The 21,575-nt window shown below is 50.8% G+C and overlaps 1 protein-coding gene across 2 annotated transcripts in view; it reads left to right on the forward strand.

Annotated features, from left to right (window-relative positions):
- The window catches only part of NCAN (neurocan), a 25,977-nt gene extending 7,915 nt beyond the window's left edge, over window positions 1–18,062 (forward strand). For both annotated transcript variants that reach the window (XM_059389507.1, XM_059389508.1), the window contains exons 4-15: window positions 764–938; window positions 1,052–1,179; window positions 1,716–2,009; window positions 2,383–2,973; window positions 3,165–4,637; window positions 8,436–8,552; window positions 9,591–9,704; window positions 11,055–11,213; window positions 12,201–12,283; window positions 14,387–14,531; window positions 15,276–15,458; window positions 15,700–18,062. In XM_059389507.1, the coding sequence (XP_059245490.1) occupies window positions 764–938; window positions 1,052–1,179; window positions 1,716–2,009; window positions 2,383–2,973; window positions 3,165–4,637; window positions 8,436–8,552; window positions 9,591–9,704; window positions 11,055–11,213; window positions 12,201–12,283; window positions 14,387–14,531; window positions 15,276–15,458; window positions 15,700–15,845 (3,608 nt within the window). In that variant the 3' untranslated portion in view covers window positions 15,846–18,062. The remainder of the gene's footprint in view (window positions 1–763; window positions 939–1,051; window positions 1,180–1,715; window positions 2,010–2,382; window positions 2,974–3,164; window positions 4,638–8,435; window positions 8,553–9,590; window positions 9,705–11,054; window positions 11,214–12,200; window positions 12,284–14,386; window positions 14,532–15,275; window positions 15,459–15,699) is intronic.
- Window positions 18,063–21,575: the final 3,513 nt, after the last annotated feature.

The following is a 21,575-nucleotide window of genomic DNA, read 5'->3' on the forward strand; positions in this document are numbered from 1 at the left end:
AGTGGGTTAAAGCCTCTGCCTTCGGCTCAGGTCATGATCCCAGGGTCCTGGGATCAAGCCCCGAATTGGGCTGTCTGCTCGGCAGAGAGCCTGCTTCCCCCTTTCTCTCTCTGCCTGCCTCTCTGCCTACTTGTGATCTCTCTGTGTCAAACAAATAAATAAAATCTTAAAAAAAAAAAAAAAAGATTTTATTTTTAAGTAATTTCCACACCCAGTGTGGGGCTTGAACTCACAACCCTGAGGTCGAGTTGCCTGCTCAACCAGCTGAGCCAGCCAGGTGCCAGGATGTACTTATATCTTAAAAGGCAGAGTTTCTTGCACTCTTTTCCATGCCTCCTGTCACTCCCAGGGTCTAAACCTGGCCATGGAGAGTGCTATCTTTGAAGCCAGACCATCCCGGATACAAATTTTGGCTGTGCCTCACACGGGCTGTATGGAACTGGACATGTCCCTCAGCCTTTCTTAGCCTCAGTTTTCTCCTCTGGAAATGGGGCTAATCATGGTGTTATTATAAGATTTCAATGAAAAAAGCTTATAAATGCTTATTACACGGTAAACCTTTGACAAACTGTAACCCTTTATGGCCATTTTTATCAGTTTCCCTATCTAAAAATGGGGGCCTATCAGTCTGGCATGGTATAGGGCAGTATGGGGGGGCAGGTCTCTTATTATCAAACCAGGGGAAGGGGCATTCTACAAGAGGGAGGTCTGTTCTTGAAGATCCCAGCATAAATCAGCCTCTGTCCTGGATGTTCTCCCACAGGTGTGGTGTTCCACTACCGGGCAGCTCAGGATCGCTATGCACTGACGTTCGCAGAGGCCCAGGAGGCCTGCCAGCTCAGCTCGGCCACCATTGCAGCCCCACGGCACCTACAGGCCGCCTTTGAAGATGGCTTTGACAACTGTGATGCCGGGTGGCTCTCTGACCGCACCGTTCGGTGAGGGGGCACACAGGGTCAGGGGACGTGGAGACCAAGACCCTGGAGACAGATGGTCATGGGGGAGCCCCACGCTCACATATTTGACAGGGACCCCCTCCTTGTCTTGTCAGGTATCCCATCACCCAGTCCCGTCCTGGTTGCTATGGCGACCGTAGCAGCCTTCCAGGGGTGAGGAGCTATGGGAGGCGCGACCCACGGGAACTCTACGATGTGTATTGCTTTGCCCGTGAGCTGGGGGGTAAGTCTGGGGCTGGCAGGACACCCCCACCCCACTTCCTGGAGCTCTGGTTACCTCCCCAAGCCCCATGCTTCCCTAAATCCTTGCCGAGCTCTCTTAAGTCTCATCCTTCTCTAAACCTGCAGCCAGTATCTGAACTCCCCCTTTTCAGAGCTTTCCTACCCTCCCTCAGCCCCTCTCTCTGAGACCCTGTCCCTTTTCTGAGCCTCTCCTCCCTGGCCCTCTCCCTCTTCCTACTCTGTCCTCTTCCTCTCTGAGCGCCCCCTCACCAAGCCCCTCCATTTCTCTGAAACCCAGCACACTCAAGGACCTGAGTTACCCTGTTTGTAAAAAGAAGTTAAGGCCCTTCTCTTAGCACTGCATGAGAGGTCAAGACTTAGACGGGTCCGGGTGAGCACAGCTGTGGCTGTCCCCGCCCACCTGGTTTAGCCATCACCCAAACCCGACCAGGCTGGGGTTTAGAGTGGGACCCCCTTCCCGGGCTCTGGGGAAAGATCCTCCAGGCCGGGATGACGTTGGACCGGGCCTTCCCGCAGGCGAAGTCTTCTACGTGGGCCCGGCCCGCCGCCTGACACTGGCCGGCGCGCGTGCCCAGTGCCGCCGCCAGGGCGCCGTGCTAGCCTCGGTGGGACAGCTGCACCTGGCCTGGCACGAGGGCCTGGACCAGTGCGACCCGGGTTGGCTGGCCGACGGCAGCGTGCGCTATCCGATCCAGACGCCGCGCCGGCGCTGCGGGGGCCCAGCCCCGGGTGTGCGCACTGTCTACCGTTTCGCCAACCGCACCGGCTTCCCAGCGCCCGGAGAACGCTTTGATGCCTACTGCTTCCGAGGTGCGTTTAAGGGCCCGCCCCGAGGTGACACAGCCAGGTCAAGGCCACGCCCCTGGGAGTTTTGCCTTCTGGTGGAGGTGGAGCCCAGATGGAGGAGAGACCCTTGGAAATGAGCTCTGCGATGCTCCATCGCAGGGTGAAGGCCTGACCGACCTTGACAGTGGGTCCTAGCCTGAACAGTAGGGGTGATAATTTCGCATCTCCCTCTCTCAGTCTGGGGGAATCCCAGAAACCACTCAGAAGTTTCAGACAGAGAGGCACAGAGAGACAGATACACAGGTGTGTGCCGCAGCATGCTGGAATGGGAGTAGATTTCAGGTAGATTTCAGCCAGCCCCTGGACCTGACACAAGCTTTTTGGCTTTCTCCCACAGCTCATCACCCTACACCACATCAACACGGAGACTCAGAGACCCCCTCATCTGGGGATGAGGGGGAGATTCTGTCAGCAGAAGGGCCCCCAACCCAAGAACTGGAGCCCAGCATTGGGGAAGAGGTGGTCACCCCCGACTTCCAGGATCCTGTAGTGTCCAGTGGGGAGGAAGAGCCTCTGATCCTGGCAGGGAAGCAGGAATCTCAGGAGACCCCCAGCCCTGCCTCTGGAGGCTTCACACTAGCCTCAAGGGCCCCCCTGGAGACTGAAGAAGTGTGGCTGACCACAGTGGCCCCCAGCCCTAGCGGCCCTAGCACTGCAGTGGGCACACACACGGAGGCCACTCCTACTGGCCCCATACCCAGGAGGAGGGGACGCTTTAAAGGGTTAAATGGGCGCCACTTCCAGCAGCAGGAACCCCAGCAAGGCCTAGAGATGGGGCTTGAGGACGGCACCCAGCCCCCGACCCCAGAGGCTGCTGGGAATCACGTGGAGCCTCTGCTGGCCACAGGAGCCACAGAAGCCTCAGGAAAGACCCAGAGCCAAAGCCCCTGGGCCGTGCTGACTAATGAAGTGGATGGGCCTGAAGCTGGTGAGTGGGGTTAAAGGAGGTGGGACCTGCTGGGGGGCGGTTTGAGGGGGACGTAGGAAGAGGCTCCATATCCCAGCTGGGGCCCCCGGCCTCACCAAGCCTCAGAAGCCCCCTCTTCCTTGGGCTAAGGGGACTCAACAGAAGGTACCACTGAGAGATAATTCGAATTACTCTTGTTAATATTGTTTCAGGTTTCCCTGGTGGCAGGAGCCCCCCAGACCCCTGGCTGTGGCCCCCAACTGCTGTACCACCTAGCATCCCAGGCCCCAGCAGTGTCCTTGGCCTGAAGTTAGAGGAAGCCAAGGGCCCCAGTGTGAGGCCAGCCATTCCTGACCTGCCCTGGTCCCCCTCAGAGGCCACTGCCCTGGCATCCAGCCCCTCAGAAGGCCCCAGCACTGCCTCCTGGGGGTTGTCCCCTATGGTCTCTTCCCCAGACTTCCCTGTCATGGCCATGCTTCGTGCCCCGAAACTGTGGCTACATTCACACTCTACGCCCCTCCCCACGCAGGCCGACAGGGTCAAGGGGCAGAGTGAGGTCATGGCCACTGGTCCACCCTCTCCTGCCTCAGAGACTGAGGCTGTCCCCCAGGACCCCATCCACCCAGAGGAGCATTCCCTGTCCCTCTCCTCAGTCCCGACAGGACAAAGTAGAGAGACTGCATCCCCGACAGTCGGCAGCTACCGAGCGGGACGTCCAGTAGTTTCTTTGCAGGCAGCCACAGACACGCAAGCCGGAGCCAGTCCTGACCATTCCAGGACAGACTTTGGAGAAATGGGGGAGAGCCACCCTACTGGGTTCAGCAAAACTGAGCTCCCCAGATCCAGTCCACAAACTTCTGTGGACAGGAATGTGGCAGAAGATTTCTATCCTGCCAAGATAGCCACTGAGCCCACAGGACTGAGAGACATCTCGGGGTCTGAGTCTGGGGTTTTCAGCACAGCGGAAAGCCCCAGTTCCAGTTCTCAGGCCATCATGGACGAGGCACAGGGCACGTGGCCCTCACTGCACACTGATGGGCTGGACTCCCGCTCCCCATCGGTGCCCTCAGGGGGCCCCAGAGTCGTCCTGATTCCTGGGGTCACCCCAAGTTCAGAGCCTTGGGCCCCCATAAATGGAGAAGCCATGTTGGAGCCCACAGATTCCACAACCACACTGGATCCCAGTGATGCTGATGGGATTTGGGAACCTGGATCCCACGTAGTTGAGGGAGCCAAAAGCCCTACCTTGAGCCCTCAAGTGGCTGTGGATTCAAGCATGGCAATGTCCCCCTGGTCCCAGGGGGACAAGGTTGGGGTCCTGGCCATGTCCACAGTGGTCTCCTCAAGCTCCCAACCCCATCCAGAGCCAGAGGGCCAGATGGTGACCCCAGGAACACTGGGAGCCTTGGCCCCTTCACATGAGGGCAGCCCCCCAGAGGAGTCGGTTTTTCCTTCTTGGGCACCAACGGCAGCCAGCGTGGACAAGCCTGCCTCAGTTTCCTCAGGAGCACCTACAGTGCCGGGGGACTCCCCCAGCACCCCTCTGCCTGCCTCCCTGGGCCCAGAGGAATTTGAGCTGGAGGTCCTCGCAGGGAGCCCAGGTGTGGAGGGCTTCTGGGAAGAGGCAGCGAGTGGAGAAGAGCCGACCCTGCCAGGGACCCCTGCAAATGGGAGTGCAGAGGAGGGTGAGTTCAAAGCTTGTGACCTCATCTAGCCCACTGTGGTCATGGCTGAGGGGCAAGAGGCCGGGGAGCTCAGCGCTGGGAAGGGAGGGTTATTCCCGGGGACCCAGCGAGGTGACGTGGCAGGAAGGGCTTTTTGTTCAAGTAGGAATTGCAAGTGGAATTCAGTGGTGCGGATCGTGGGGGCCCTTGAGCCACAGGGAAAATGGGTACTGGGAAGAGGCAGGAAGGGTGGGCATCACCCCCACTTTATAGAGACCAAAATAAGACTTAGGGAAGTATGTCTGCTTCCTAGTGAGTAGCCAAACTTCAGTCAGAGCCCGAGTCTGTGGCAGTCTTAACCTCTCTCTATCTGGGGGAGTCCAAAGAAAGTCAAATGCTGGTTCTCCTGGGCCTCGTCGGCCCGCCACCTCAGCTAGCAAATGCTGGCTTTTTTTTTTTTTTTTTTCCTTTTTGGTTAATTGAGGTTTAAAAAAAAAAAAGGCAGCAGCAGCTAACTAAAAGACACTTTTTCTGAGTTGCAAAACACTCTTATTAACACAACTGGTTTTACACTTGCTCCTTTTTTTGAAGGCCAGGTGTGGCCGTGCTGCAAATAGCAGAGGCATGGTTCCATCTTCCACCACCCCCCACCCTGCTCACCCCTGGGCGGTGTTCAGGATGGCATCTCCTTTTCTCGGATGCCCAAGAGGCAAGTGGATTCTGGCCAGGGGCACAAGCCTCCGTAAAGGCTGAAGCTTATCAGCGCTTCTTGCTTGCTTGGCTTGTTCTGGGGTCTTTTTTTTTTTTTTAACCCTTCTTTTTGGGATCAATTGATTTTTTTTAAAAAAGATTTTATTTATTTATTTGACAGAGAGAGAGATCTCAAAGAGGCAGAGAAGCATGCGGGGGGGATGGGGAGTAGGCTCCCTGCTGAGCAGAAAGCCTGACGTGGGGCTCGATCCCAGGACCCTGGGATCATGACCTGAGCTGAAGGCAGAGGCTTAACCCACTGAGCCACCCAGGCGCCCCTTGTTCTGAGGTCTTTACTGGAATCAGCTTGCTCCATCCTTATAACGTCCGTGTGGAACAAGTCCTAGCATGATCCACTTTACAGATGGAGAGACTGAGGCACAGGGAAGTCAGTGGCTTCAGCCGAATCATGCCGCTGAGGAGAGCGTAAATGCTAAGATTTGAATGAAGGCCATTGGACAATAGTGTGTCCCAGACACTAGGTCGCATGGTGCATATTTCATTGGTATCAGAAACAAACACCCGAGGTCTTGGGGAAGGGGTGAGCTCACCCAGGGAAGGAGCAGAGAAGAGACTGGTGGCGGGGGATAGGCAGACTAAAGGAGGCTCAAAGCCAGAGGAGCTAGAGAAGGGGTTGCTCAGAGAGGCAGAAGGGGAAAATCATGGGTAGGGGTGCTTAGGAAAGGGCACCCTTGGTGGAGCCCCCAACACCATAGTTGCGTCTGTCTTGGACTCTGCTGGGTTCTTGGCTCCAGACTGAAGCCAGTGGCAGCCTGGGTAGAGGGAGGCAGCCAACGCTGGGGGAGACCCAAGCGCCTACCCACCCGCCTGCTTGTAGCAGAAATGCTAATGAAGCCAAAAATAAACGCAGCACCAGTGTGCGACTGAGTCACCGCCAGCCCGTGGGTAGGTGTCGGCAGCTCGGGGCACCTGGCGGGGCTCACGCGTCCCAGCGCCCGGCAGCCCCATGCATGTGCACACACGTGCTGGGATGGTAACAGGGACGGATCCATCCAGCCACAGGCCCCTCTGGCCATCCACGGGGGCACATGCCACCACCCCGCGGACTAGCATGGGTGTCTGTGAGTGACAGAAGGGCCAGCAGCTACTTGCATTCAGTTAACAAGCAATTAGTGAGTGCTGTGTTTCAGGCCCCATCTGGAGACCAAGTCCCTTGTCCCCTGGAAGCTGACATTCTGGGGCAGCATTCTAGAACTTTAAAATGATAGAAATGTTCCAGAGCTGTGCTGTCTAACATGGTAGCAACCAGCCACGTGGGCTTACTGAGTCCTTGCAATGTGGTTCGTGTGACTGAGAAACTGTGTTTTTACTTTTATTCCATTTTAATTTGAACTTGAATAACTATATGTGGCTGCCATGTGGAGCGTCAGTGTTCTGGGGGAAGACACAGACCAGTAATGATGACCCCAGTAAATAAGCAAATTATACGGGAGGTTAGAAAGTGATATGGGCAAAAGAGAAAAATAAAGCAAAGTGTGGGGTATCCCAGTGGGAGTTTTCTCATAGTGGAAAGGGGGAGTCAGAAAGACCTCTCCAACCACATGAAATCTGAACAAGCCGGAAGAGGGTGAGGCAAGAGCCATGGAGAGATCGAGAGGAAGAGCATTCCAAGCGGAGGGAATAAACTGGACAAAGGCAGACCCCTGCCTGACCTGTAGTAGGAACAGCAAGGCTAGTGTGGCTGGAACAGAATGAGCGAGGGGAAGAAAGGAGGAGGTGGGGCAGGGAGAGGTTGGGGAAAATCACACAGAGCCCTGTGGGCTGCAGTGAGGACTTTGGCTTTTCCTCTGAGGGTAATGGGGAGCCATGGAGGGACCTAGGCAGAGGAGGGATGTAACCTGACTCAGGTTACATAGGCTCTCTCTGGCGACTATGGGGAGAACAGCCTATGGAGGGTGACAGCAGAGATCAGACCAGGGAGGAAGTCAACTGGTTATTACCATCTCAGTTTCTTGGGAGGCCTTGGACCAGGAAAAACGGAAGCAAATTCTAGATTTTAGGGGCCAGAGAGAGGCCCTTAAACTTCCAGAACCTTGGAGGCCAGACTTGGTTCTCATACTGTTCTGCTGTGTGACTTTAAGCCAGGCCCACTCTTCTCTGGGTGATGGCTCTAATGTCTGCAGGAGAAGATGGGTGGTTGGCCTGGGATAGCATGACAATTCTTGCTCTGCCCCTATCAGGCCCAAGGGTGGAGACCACCCACCAAGACATCTGGGCCTCAGAGAGGCCAAGGGGAGACTCAGCTGCCTCCAGGGAAACCCAGCTGATGGGGGGAAATGGTGGGTGAGGGAGACAAGGACTCATATTCCTCACTGCCCCGTGAGTGCCCAGTCCATACCGAGCAATGCTGAGACTCTTCAAGATGCCTCAGGTTGATATAGACAGAGCCAGACAAGACATTATGGTCGCGACTGGGAGAGGGATGAATTGTTTTGATTTCTATCTTGTAGATGAGGCAACTGAAATTCAGAGAAGTAATTTGTCCAGGGTCCCTAGTGAGTGGCAGAGCCAAGGATTAAACTAACCTCTCTGATTCCAGAGCTCGTGGTTAGAACTACTATAATCCATCACCTCTCTGCAGTAAAACCACTGAGGTTGCATCAAAAAAGATTGAGCCAACAGAATGAGGGAGGTGATGATTCCCACTATTGCCAGTGCTGCTTATACCCCACTTGGAACCTTATGTCCACTTCTGTGCTCCAAACTGGGAGAATTACGATGACCATTAGGGCAAGCCTTGAAGAGAGAGACAGGTCAGGGAGGCACTTAAACCCACATTCCAGGAGACTTCCAAAAAGAAGCTTCAGGAAGCCCATTCTCGTTCAGTCAGTGTGCATAAGCAGAGTGGCCCACTGATGCTCTGGGCAGTTCCTGAGGGGAGTAAGCTCCTCATCACAGGAGCATGCAAGAGGAGATTGGTAGCTGCCTACTGGAAGTTATAGAGGGGACTCCCTGGAGAGGGTTTTTTGGGATTCTTAGGTCTGGCTTCCGGGAAAGCAGGCAACTTGGTGGCCTACCTCCTCTCCACACTGCCTGTCCACTCTGCAGCTGCCTTGGATCCGTGCGAGAACAACCCTTGCCTGCATGGGGGCACCTGTAAGGCCAACGGTACCATGTACGGTTGTAGCTGTGACCAGGGCTTCGCCGGGGAGAACTGTGAGATCGGTGAGTGCCCCAGACTCAGGATGGGAACCTAGACTTACTTGAATCCGAGGCCTGGGGTCTACTCCAGCGGACATCCCCAGGAAGACTCAGGAATAAAAAAAAGGCTGACTTCAGAAGCTCCCTTCCCCTCCCCATCTCCTGGGATCCAATAAATCAGCCCCAGTTTGCTGAACCAGCACCAAACAGCTGAGCTCTTGTCCTGGGGACCAAGGCTCAGGTGTGTTTCCTCCCATTTACTCCGGCAGAGATGAGAGGGGAAGATAAACGATAAGGCTCGGACTCCTCCCAGATCCGAGGGGGCCCTTCTGAGCCCGAAAGCTCAACACAGGAAATAAGAAAAATTACGAAATTTTAACAACAAATATAAATGCTATCAGTCTTGACCTCTGCGCACTACCTCATTGACTTCACAACCACACTAATTACAGAATTATAACAATAAACATAAGCGGTGTGATTTCTTGAACTCTTTTACCAACCCTCCACTTACAATCACCCTTGAGAAGGTGCTCTTTTCATCACCACTTTGCAAAAATTAAAGAGTTCCAGGGAGGGGAAGTGACTTGCCCAAGGAATACAAATCCCGGGCGCTGTCTACACAGGAGTTGTTAGGAGAGCTCAAATGATAGCTAGGTCCACCTACAAACAGCATGCTGCCTCGGCGCGTGTCCTTGCAAATGCTCTGGATCTCGGTTTCCCTAAGTTCCGCATTCTGGAAAGACCCTCCATCTTTGACATTCTGTGAGTCTGGTTGCCAGAGCATTACTTTCACTGTTCCGAAGTCCAGTGGAACATTCCACACACCCAGGCCCTCAGCTGGCCCAGTGGCATCTGCTCTCATTAATGCTAATTCATGTTAATTGCGTGGGGTTCCTCCCCTTGACCTCCAGAGTCCTTGGGCCAGCTGTGCAGACCACACCATTGGTTCTCTCTGGCCCAGGACAGATGGTAGGATCATGACCTCATCTTCTGCCTGGTTCCTTATGGGGCCTGGGAGCCAAGGGGAGGCGGACCTCTGACTCTGTCCCACCCCTCCAGATATTGATGACTGCGTCTCCAGCCCCTGTGAGAACGGAGGCACCTGCATTGACGAGGTGAACACATTCGTCTGCCTTTGCCTCCCCAGCTATGGGGGCAGCCTCTGCGAGAAAGGTGAGTCTCTCCCAAGACTCCTGGAAATAGTACCAAGGAGTGGGTTTGGTGGTTGGGCCACACATGCCCCTCCCGTGCTTTAGGTCTCCATCTCTGCTTCTGTGGCCATGGGTTGAACAGATGACCAGTTGTCGTTTGGGGCTGAAACTCACATAACATAGAATTAACCTTAGAGTGTACAATTCAGTGGCATTCGGTACATTCACAATGTTGTGCAACGACCACCTCTAGCCATTTCCAAGCCCTTTCCAAGACCCTGAAAGGGAATCCTGTATCCATGAGCAGTCACTCCCCATCCTCCTCTCTCAGCCCCTGGGAGGCACCGATCTCCTTTCTGTCTCTATGGATTTGCCTGTTCTAGACGTCTCATATAAATGGAATCCCGCACCGTGTGTCATTTTGTGTCTGCCTTCTTTCGCTCAGCATGTTTTCAAAACATATCTACATTGCCGTGTGATTCAGGGCTCCATTCCTTTTTATGGCAGAGTAATATTCCATTATAGGGATCGACCACATTCTCCTTATCTGTTCATCACTTAGTAGCTATTTGGGTTGTTCCCCCCCTTGTGGTTAATGTGAAGAGTGCCACTGTGAGCATTCATGTGTAAGTTTTTGTTTAAACACCAGTTTCCTTTCCTCTCACCTCATTCTTTTTTGGTTACACCTGGCGGGAATGGCTGGGTCACAGGGCAATGCTGTATTCAATGTTTGGAGGAACTGCTAGGCTGTTTCCCGCAGTGGCTGCCCCCATTTTACATTCCCACAGACAAAGTACGAGAGTGCCAGTTTCTCCACATCCTCGCCAACACTTGGTGTTGCCCTTTTTACTTACTTATTTATTTATTTTTAATTTTAGCCCTCCTAGTGGGTGTGAGGTGGTGTCCCATGATGATTCTGATTTGCATTTCCTAATGGCTAATGATGTTGAGCATCTTTTTATGTGTTTATTGGCCATTTGTGTAGCTCTTTGGGAAAAATATCTATCTGAGCCTTTTGGCAGGAGAGAAATTTTAGGAAGTCCTGAGATCCATTTCCCAAGTTCCCCGGGGCCACACAGAGTGTGCGGGCCAATCAGAGAAGGAGACGTCAGGGTTGGGATGAGAGGGGTGGGTGTAAAGATCTCCAGTTGAATCTCTTCCTGCAACAGAGAAGTGAATATGGGAGGGGAGAGATGACCAGGGTGGGGGGGAGGGCAGAGCCTCTGGGGGATGGGGACAGGAAGAGGGGTGATCTGGCCCCACAGTAACCTTGGGTTTTGTCCTCTCTCTGGTGCACTGGCTGTGCTCATGGCCAGGAGGGCGGGGCTTGGCCCAAGGCCAGTTTCCCTCACACTCCCATCCTACCTCCCAGACACGGAGGGCTGTGACCACGGCTGGCACAAGTTCCAAGGCCACTGCTACCGCTACTTCGCCCATCGACGGGCGTGGGAGGACGCCGAGAGGGACTGCCGCCGCCGGGCTGGCCATCTGACCAGCATCCACTCACCTGAGGAACACAGCTTCATTAACAGTAGGGACGCTGGGGTGGGCAGGGTGGCCCCTGCTGTCCCTCTGCCTGGGCATCCCCTAGGATCCTGAAGACCCTACCTTTCTGAAGCTATGTGCATTCATGCCGGCCCTGACCCCTTGAATTCACATGTCCATTTATCCACTCGCCATTCCATTTATTCACTTCATTTCTTCATTCACCAAAAATTGACTGAGTATGTGCTGGCACCGTTCCAGGCGCTGGGACACAACGGTGGTGAGTGAGACACAGATTGTCCTGTCTTCAGGGACTGACGTTCTTGCGGGGGCTATTGGCAAACAAGTAAATATCTAATTAAATAAGTCTATACTATAATTTAGCGAGTCCTGAGTGCACAAATGACAAAACAGAGCCAGGGGAAAGAGGGCAATGAAGAGGCATCTGTGATGTGGGGGATGAAATGTGGACGGAGCTCTGCAGAAATCTAGAAAAAGAGCGTTGCATCAATTACATCTGGCATTTATTGATTTATTCATTATCCCCATGCCATTGGCTCATCCATCCAATGATTCGCATTTCCCCCATCCCCTCCCCTGTTAATTCCTTCATCTGTTCATTCCCTGGTTCCCTCCTTGTGATTGTTTACGCCTCCATCGTAATCAAACACAGTCAGTGACTAATGCCCTCACTCGCTCACCTGCCCGCCCTGTCCGACCCCACTGCGGGTTCTCCCATCCCTTACTCTCCTTTTCTGCAAAGATCTGACGCGTCTCTGTTTATTCCTTCTTCTGGCTGTTTGTTGAAGCCACAGATCATGGCAAGACTGGAGCTTAATCCCGGCTTTTTTCATGCTTCCCTCCCCCGCCCCCTCTCATCTGTGCGGGAAGCGAGGGAGCAGGAGCGAGCCCACACAGAGGCTGGGGGAAGGGCTGGGCTCCTCCCTCCCCACACCTTCCACCACTCCTCCAGCCCACATCCCAGGCTGGGGGAGGGGTGGGCACCCAGCCCTCAGGATGCCCCACCTCGCAGGCTTTGGGCGTGAAAACACGTGGATCGGCCTGAATGACAGGATCGTGGAGAGGGATTTCCAGTGGACGGACAACACGGGGCTGGTGAGTGGCAGAAGCCAGGCTTGGGTCTTCCTAGGACAGTGGGATGGGTAGGAGCTACGTGGGCTCTGTGCTCTGGCCAGACTTTACCCTCTTGTGCAGATCCACTAGAGGTCCTTATAGCTCTGAGATTCTCAACTTGGTTGGCAAAGGAGCTTCAGCAAAGCCCCAGATAGCCCTTGACTTCCCAGCCCTGTAAACATCTGGTCTACCCAGTGGCTAAAGTTAGAAACCTAGGGCCGGGGGCCTGAGGCCTCCTCTTGCTCACGACACTGTCCTCGAGTCATGGACACTAAGATATGCCGAATGCCCTACAGCTTCCCTTATCACTCACTGGGACCCCTCCAGCAGCCCCTCAACCCCATCCCCAACACACCCGCTACCCACACTCCTGCCCCTCCACCTGGCACCCAGGAGAACTTTTTGAACAATTGTGGTGAAGTTCACATAACATAAAATTAATCATTTTAAAACTTCCTTTTTTACATTTTTTATTTAAGTCCTCACACCCAGTAGGGGGGCTGGAACTCATGACCTGGAGAGCGAGCGTCGCATGCTCTTCCAACAGAGCCAGCCAGCTGCCCCCCAAATCGATCATTTTAAAATGTATAAATCAGTGGTATTTAGTATCTTCACCGTGTTATGCAACTGTGACCTCGGTCTGGTTCAAGAATGTTTTCATCACCCCAAATGGAAAACCTATATACACGGGGACCTTCTAAAAGTCACACATCAGATCACGATTCTCTCAGACTCTCTATTGTTCTCAAAATAAAAGGCCACCTCTTCCTGCTGTGGAAAACAGTCTGGCGGTCCCTTAAAAAGTTAGTCACATGGGACTACCACATGACCCAGAAACTTCACTCCTAGGGAGACACCCCAAAGAAGTGAAAGCAGGTACTCAAACAGACGTTTGGACCCTCATGTGCACGACAATACTATTTATAATAGCCAAAAGATGGAAACAACCAAATGTCCATCAGCAGATGAATGGGTGAACAAAATGCCGTCCATCCATATGATGAACACTGTTTGGATACTAAGCGAAGACATGGTACAATGAGGATGAAACTTGAAAATATTATGCTTAATGATGGGGCACCTGGGTGGCTCAGTGAGTTAAAGCCTCTGCCTTCAGCTCAGGTCAAGATCCCAGGGTCCTGGGATCGAGCCCCACATCAGGCTCTCTGCTCAGCGGGGAGCCTGCTTCCTCCTTTCTCTGCCTGCTTCTCTGCCTGCTTGTGATCTCCGTCTGTCAAATAAATAAATAAAATCTTTATAAAAATATATTATGCTTAATGAAACAAGCCAGGCATAAAAATGTCACATAATGTATGACGTATGATTCTATTTACATGAAATATCTAAAACAGGCAAATTCATAGAGACGGAACATAGATCAGTGGTTGCCTGGGGCTTAGGACAGGGCCGAATGGGGAGTGATTGCCAATAGGACAGAGTTTCTGTCTGAAGGGATGACAAAATCCTGGGGACAGATAATGATGAGAATTGTTCAACGTTGTGAATCGTATTAATACCAATGAAATGGACACTTATAAATGGTTAAAATGGTAAATATTATGTGATACGTAGTATGCTCAGTTTAAAAGAATCCATCTCCTCTACTGCAAAAACTGGCCCTTGGTCCCCTACTGACCCCAACTCCATCTAACAGCTCCTGCCCACTGGCCTCCGTTCTGTTCCTCAAACAGGATAAGCTCTGTCCTGCCTCTGGGCCTTTGCACTAGCTCTTCTCTCTGCTCGGAATTCTGTTCCCTGCCATTTCTGTCCTTGAGTCTTCGGCTATCCCCTTGCCTCCTCAGGGAATCCCTCTGGGACCTTTGTTCAGCTATTCATGTAACAGTGACCCATGTGGAAAACAGACTGTCAGGGAGAAAGGAAGAAGGTAGGAGGGCTGAGGAAGAGGGCACTGCCGCCTCTTGGCCAAAGGAGGGGTGACTCCGAGTGCAGCAGAGGCCACTGTCAGGAGTGGTGCCCGTTGTGTAAATCGAAACACTGAGTCCTTAAAGTTTGAACGGTCTGGCCAGGGGAGTCCTGCGCTAGGCAATGACAGAGCCTGAGTCCCTCTCTTCCCTATTCCCGCAGCAATATGAGAACTGGCGGGAGAACCAGCCTGACAATTTCTTCGCGGGCGGGGAGGACTGTGTGGTGATGGTTGCACATGAGAGCGGGCGCTGGAACGACGTTCCCTGCAACTACAACCTCCCATACGTCTGTAAGAAGGGAACAGGTAGGCTGCTACTCGCCCCACCGCTTCCCTCCTGCCTCTCACACTCACTGGTTCTTTGTTTTATTTCCGTTTTTGTAAGTATAAGTCAGCCCTGCCCACTTTTCACTACAACACTGTGTGAGAGTGACCATTTTTTCCCATTTTGGCCAACTCCGTGTGTTCTCCATCTTTTTGTTCTGTGTTCATCTGAGAGGGGAAAAAATAGTATCTACTTGTTATGGTCATTTGCATGTCTTTAAGCATGAGAATAACCAGCTGTTCCTATGTCAATAAGCTATTTGTATGTGTTTATTTTTCTAGGAAAATAGTTCATCTCCTTTGCATAACTTTCTGTAAACATGTTGGTCTTGTTGATTTGTAAGAGCTCTTTACATATTAAGAGAACACTTGGAAGCAGTCTCATGTCTACCTACCTCTGATACTTTTGTTTATTCTTACCTGTGTTTCTTTGCCAGTTTTCGTGTCCTTTCTTCTTTTCATTTGCACAGGTTTATTCTTGTCTCCCACCTCCTTCTCTGCCATCATGCGTAAGAACTGAGGAGGTTGGGATGTGTCCAGGAGGTTTCTGTCCCTAAGGAGCTCTTGGTTTGAATAGAGGAGACCCACAGTCACATCCAGCTGGAGAAGTCACAGCTGGGCAAAGGGCAGGATTTTGCTGAGGGGTGTATTATACCCCAAAAGAGAGGAAACCAGTTCAGCCCCAGTTGTGGCCACTTCCCTAACTGGTGGTTCCTCTGTCTCCAGTGCTTTGTGGTCCCCCTCCGGCAGTGCAGAATGCCTCACCCATTGGTGCTCGCAAGGCCAAGTATAATGTCCATGCCACTGTACGGTACCAGTGTGATGAAGGATTCACCCAGCACCATGTGGCCATAATTCGATGCCGGAGCAATGGCAAGTGGGACCAGCCCCAAATCGTCTGTACCAAACGTAAGTGGCTGTCCCCAGACACCCCAACACAGGTTTCCATTTATTTGTAGTCTCCAATCACAACATCTTATTGCTACACATGTTGATCTGCCTGATAATACAGCCCTGCAGATAAGTGGGAACTTACCAGCCCACCTGGTGTTTCCTTCATTTCTCCTCTGCCTGGAAAGGCTCCCTGCATCAGGCCACCTGTTTCTCACCACCTCTTGCCACTTCCTTGTTCTCCCTCATTTCCTTGCAGCCAGACGGTCCCATCGGATGCGGCGACACCATCACCACCACCAGCACCATCACCAGCATCACCACCACAAATCGCGCAAAGAGCGCAGAAAACACAAGAAACACCCAGTGGAGGACTGGGAGAAGGAAGAAGGGAATTTCTGCTGAGAAACCAGGCAAAAGGAAGCACAACCCCCTTCCCACACCTTCTCTGGAGCCTTCACCTGGGGAGACAGAGCCCAGAGAAAAACAAGAGGGTCTGGAAGCCCCTGTGCCCCAAACCACATCCCACCCCCATAACCCTTTGTAAAAAACTACTCTCTCCTCTTTCTTATATACACAAGGTCCACTTGGCAGGCAAAGCCAGGTATCTGAAAGGTCACTTCTAGTCAGGCTGAACTCTGGGAGCATCTCCCAGTGGAGGGAAGCACAATCAGCAAAGATCATTCTTTGCACCGGTTAAGTCCTTTGTTGGTGAGGCTGACTACCAGTTGTTGAACTAAGGCTTTGATGAGGGTGCAAAGGCATATATTTGGATTCACACTAAGGAATTGTTTATCACATCAGACATGCAGGCTTAGTAAACCATCAGATGTCCTAAATGTGGGCTGGAGCTTTTAATTAAGGTCATTGGCTTTGGAAGTTGAAAGTTGAACTTGACAGCTGCTCTTCCTTCACCCTGGACTTCAGCCCAAGTTCCGTCTTTGGTCTTGGGAGATAAATGGAGTGTGGAACTCCAACGTACTGAATTTTAGGAATGTTTTAGAACAACCTCCTCTGTGCCCTCAGAGTTAGGGGTCAGGATAGTCAGAGCAATATATGGGCAATGGAGGGAAGGTGTATTGCTTACCCTCCCAGGTCGAGTCCAATACTGAGATTTGGTGGTTCTGTATGTGTGGTGAGTCTCTCTCACACACACAGAAGAGAGGATGTTTAGGGCTTGATGAGCCCAGATTTCTTCCCCCTCCATCTCTCAGGGAGACAAAGAACCTCCTTCCTGGACCAAGGAGGTGCCAAGTTTTCTAGCTCAGTGCCCATACCCATCCCTCAAGAGACATCAGTAGTGCCCCTGCCCTGGGTCCCACTCCTATTCCTACCCCATCCCTGTCTCCATTCATTGCCTGGCGGACTAGAAATGCTTAAAACTTGAAGTAGTGACATCTACCTGCAGTCATGTTGTAGAGAAATGCACAGTGTTAAAACCGAAACACACACATACACGCACACACGTGCACACATACACACACATATTTTTCTCTCATCGTCTAAAAAAATCTTTTAAGTGGGAAAGAACTGACTGAATCTGTTCCCCCAAATCTGCAACCTGTAAAAGAACTTTCCAGGCCAAAGGCCAGGATTCAGCTCCCTGATCTCTGGCAGGAAAACCCACACCTTATCCCCCATGTTTTGTCCGCTCTCAACTCCTCTACTCTGGGCAAAATCTGTGGATTTGTGTTAAAAACCACAGTGGAGAATGGTCCTCTGCAGGAAAGAAAAATAAGCAAACATATGGTCCAAGGGTTCCATAGAGAAAGAAACGTGTTCATTGAGCCTCTATTCCTCCTGGGAAATAATACTGTGGAGTCTATACTGAGCTAAAGAGACACACTCTCTCGTTGAATCTTCTCAACAGCCCGGTGATTTTGGAACCATTATTTTCCCATTTTATACATGACAAAACTGAGGCTCAGGTAAGAAAAATGCACTGATTTGAAGTCACAGCCAAGATGGGAGCAAGGATTTGGTCCATCCACTGTGACTCCAAACACTGCCCTTTACTTTGGGGGAAAGGGTTGAAATGTAATTGCACTCTCTCACATACATGGCAGACTTAGGATAAGACTGAGAAGTGCAAACTAGACCCTTGTCCTTGACCATGGTTGTCAGTCTTCCCTGCTATAGACATTATCCACTGTTCCACCTTATTGTCATAGAGAAAGCCCAGGGATGTACATTTGCCTTCTTGCTTTGATAACTTTTTTGGTTTAAAAATATAATAATACAACTTCAGTAATTCATGTCATAAAATAATTTTCCTTTTGGGGGTGGTGCTGGGATGCAACTTTTTTTGGGGGGGGGTGTCTTGGTTTATGCTCCCTGCCCTTGACCCCTTTAGTCCCTTGCTCTGCCTCCATCCCAGCTCCGTGGTGGGAGGGGGCTCTGGTCTTTTCTAAAGTGGGTGGTTTGTCTTTTAGTCTTTCCCTTTGGGATGTACGTGTGTGTTTGCGTGTGCCGCGTGTGTGGCATGCGTGTGAGTGTGTGTGCGTGTGAACAGCTTCAGGTTCTGCTGGTTTTGCTGTGAGCTGCAGTGTTCTGTGGGTCTGTGGTATCTGACACTGTGGACATTAATGTACTTCTTGGACATTTTAATAAAATTTTTTAACGGTTCAACCTGCCTGTCACCTCCTGGGACCTTTCTTCATTTATTCACTCAGCGAGTACTTACTGAGCAACTGTTATGAGCCATGTACTGTGCTGGGAGCTGGGGAGACAACGGTGAACAAGACAGACATGGCCCCTGGGAGGTGGTCAAGGAAGGCTTCCTAGAGAGGTGAATGGAATCTAAAGGAGGAATAGTGTCTACTAGATGAGAAGAGGAAGAAAGGAAGACAATTTCAGGCAGAGGGAAGAGCAAAGGCAAACATCCTCTTGCAGAAAGGACATCGATTATTTGAGAAACAGCAAGGAATCAACAGTGGCTGGAGGAGAGGGGTAGAGGTAGATAGTAGAAGGAAATGGGGTCAGAGAAGCAGAAGATGGACAACTCGGGATCATAGAGGCTATAGTGAGGAGTTTAGGTTTTATTTAAAAAGCAATAGTGGCAGGGGTGCCTGGATGGTTAAGCGTCTGCCTTCGGCTTGGGTCATGATCTTGGGGTCTTGGAATGGAGCCCCACATTGGGCTCCTTGCTTGGGGTGGAGGGGGGAGCCTGCTTCTCCCTCTGCCTGCTTCTCTTCCTGCTTGTGCCCTCTCTGTCAGATAAATAAAAAATATATATTTTTAAAAGAGATTGAAAAGAAAAAACAACAGTGCCACAACAGTGGCAAAAACAAAACAAAACAAAACAAAAAGCAAAGCAAAACAAAAAACAAAGTCAAAAGGCAAATGCCAAACTTGGGAACAATTTTTCATATCAGAGATAGTGGACTTGTCTTAATACATAAAGCGCTCCTACAAACTAATGGGGAAAAAACCCCGAATAATCCAATAGCCAAATAGGCAAAGTATATGAATAAAACATTGACAGGAAAGAAAATACAGATGCTCTTCTTCTTTTTTTTTTTTAATTTATTTATTTGACAGAAATCACAAGTAGATGGAGAGGCAGGCAGAGAGAGAGAGAGGGAAGCAGGCTCCCCGCTGAGCAGAGAGCCCGATGCGGGATTCGATCCCAGGATCCCGAGATCATGACCCGAGCCGAAGGCAGCAGCTTAACCCACTGAGCCACCCAGGCGCCCCGAAAATACAGATGCTCTTAAACTACAACATATACTCAACAGAATAATACACATTTTGCGAGGACACCAGGATGAACAAAGAGCATATTTATTTTTTTAAAAAGATTTTACTTATTCATTTGACAGCGAGAGACACAGTGAGAAAGGGAACACAAGCAGGGGGAGTGGAAGAGGAGAAGCAGGCTTCCTGCCAGGCAAGGGGTCTGATGCAGGACTTGATCCCAGGACTCTGGGATTATGACCTGAGCTGAAGGCAGACGCTTAATGACTGAGCCACCCAGGAACCCCAAGAAGAGCACATTTATTTATTTATTTATTATTAATTAATTAATTTATTTTTAAAGATTTTATTTATTTATTTGACACAGAGAGAGAGAAAGATCATAAGTAGGCAGAGAGGCAGGCAGAGAGAGAAGGGGAAGCAGGCTCCCCACCGAGCAGAGAGCCCGACGTCGCAGGGCTCGATCCCAGGACCCTGGCATCATGACCTGAGCTGAAGGCAGAGGCTTAACCCACTGAGCTACCCAGGCGCCCAAGAAGAGCATATTTCAAAAAAGAATCAAATCTAACAAGAGAGGGGACTTGCATTGATCAACAATGACAACACACTCGAACTGTGAATGATTTATGACTTCCACCCCCTGCACCTAAGGTCAACATGGGGGATGTTTGCTCAGGCTCACACATAATAAGAGAATTGCACGTGACAACCACAATGAGATTTTTTTTTTTTTAACCTATCAAGTTGGCTAAAGTAAAAAGTGTTAACACACGATGCTGATTAGGATGTGTGGAAAGAGGCAGGTACATCTATTACTGGTGGGGTCTAAGTTGTCCCCGCCTCTAAGAAGAGCTGGAGAGTGCTATCAAAATGGCAAGTTTCACTCCTTGATTAAACAACTTCTAATGTCATCCCCCAATTATGCTAGAATTTGTGTGCGGTGAGGCAGGTACTTATTAGTAACATCAAAATAGGAAAATCTAAACATCCGCCATTAAGAGACGGGCTATCAAATTATGGTGCATCCAAGCAATGAATGCTCTGGCTGACCTTCAAAAGAATGTGTGGGTAGGGCGCCTGGGTGGCTCAGTAGGTTAAAGCCTCTGCCTTCGGCTCAGGTCATGATCCCGGGGTCCTAGGATCAAGCCCCTTGTCAGGCTCTCTGCTCCGCGGGGAGCCTGCTTCCTCCTCTCTCTCTGCCTGCCTCTCTGCCTACTTGTGATCTCTGTCTGTCAAATAAATAAATATATAAAATCTTAAAAAAAAAAAAAGAATGTGGGCGTGGGGGATCTTGATATGGTGATTGAAACTATCTCCAAAGTAAAATACTAAGTAAAAGGAGAGTGACTTGAAAAGTATACATGGCACATAGATGTTCATAGCAGCATTAGTCACAATCACCAAAAAGATGGAAAAACCCAAATGTCCATTAACTGATAAGTGAATAAACAGAACAGGGCATATACGTGACACAGAATATTATTCAGCCATAAAAAGGAATGAAGTCTTGATACACATCACAACATGAGCCTCAGAAACATTATGCTGAGTGAAAGAAGCCAGACACATAAGGACACATATTATAAGATTCAATTTATTTTTTTATTTAGAGTGAGAGCAAGTGGCGGGGTGGGGGGAGGAGCAGAGGGAGAAAGAGAGAATCTCAAGCAGGCTCCACGCCCAGCTTGGAGCAATGCAGGGTTCCATACCACCACCCGAAAATACAATCAGAGCAGAGAATCAAGAGTCAAACAAAACAAAACAAACAAAAACCAAAAAATCCTAAAGAGTGAGCCACTCAGGTGTCCCTATATGATTCTCTTTATGTGAATCAAGAATAGGCAAAACTAGAGAGACAGAAAGTAGATAAGCAACTGCCCGGGGAGAGGGTAGGAAAACATGGGGGTACGTTTGCTTAATGGGTATGGTGTTTCCTTTGGGGATGATAAAAATGTCTTGGAACTAGATAGATAATCTCCAACAGTGTGAATTGTGTAAATGCCATTTGTGTAAAAATGGGGGAAAATACATAAGCATGTTTGCTTGAATGAACACAACATTTCTTGGAAGGGCTTGTAAGAAACTTTGGATGTCTCCGGACAGTGAACTGGGAGGTGTTGGATGGGAAAGAGCGATTTTCGGAATATCTGGCGTCAGGAAGGTTTCTATCCAGGTTGCCATCCCTTAGCTCTCCTTCAGGTGGGCCCTGGAGACCTCCACTCCAACAGTGCAGCAACTCCAGCAGAACGAAGGTTCCTGTGGCACAACTGGTTCACCAGAATCCCAGGGACTCAGTGGCACGGTCCCCCTGCCTCTCTCTCCCTCCTTGGACCAATCAGGTTTTCCCAAGGAATTGCGGCCAGCACTCACTGGCTAAACTAGAAGGGGGTGCTGTCATCCCCTCCGACTCTCATTGTACCTGCGGTGGTTAGAAAGTTA

This window comes from Mustela nigripes, chromosome 2 (genome assembly GCF_022355385.1).
Source record: "Mustela nigripes isolate SB6536 chromosome 2, MUSNIG.SB6536, whole genome shotgun sequence".
NCBI classification, from domain to species: Eukaryota; Metazoa; Chordata; class Mammalia; order Carnivora; family Mustelidae; genus Mustela; species Mustela nigripes.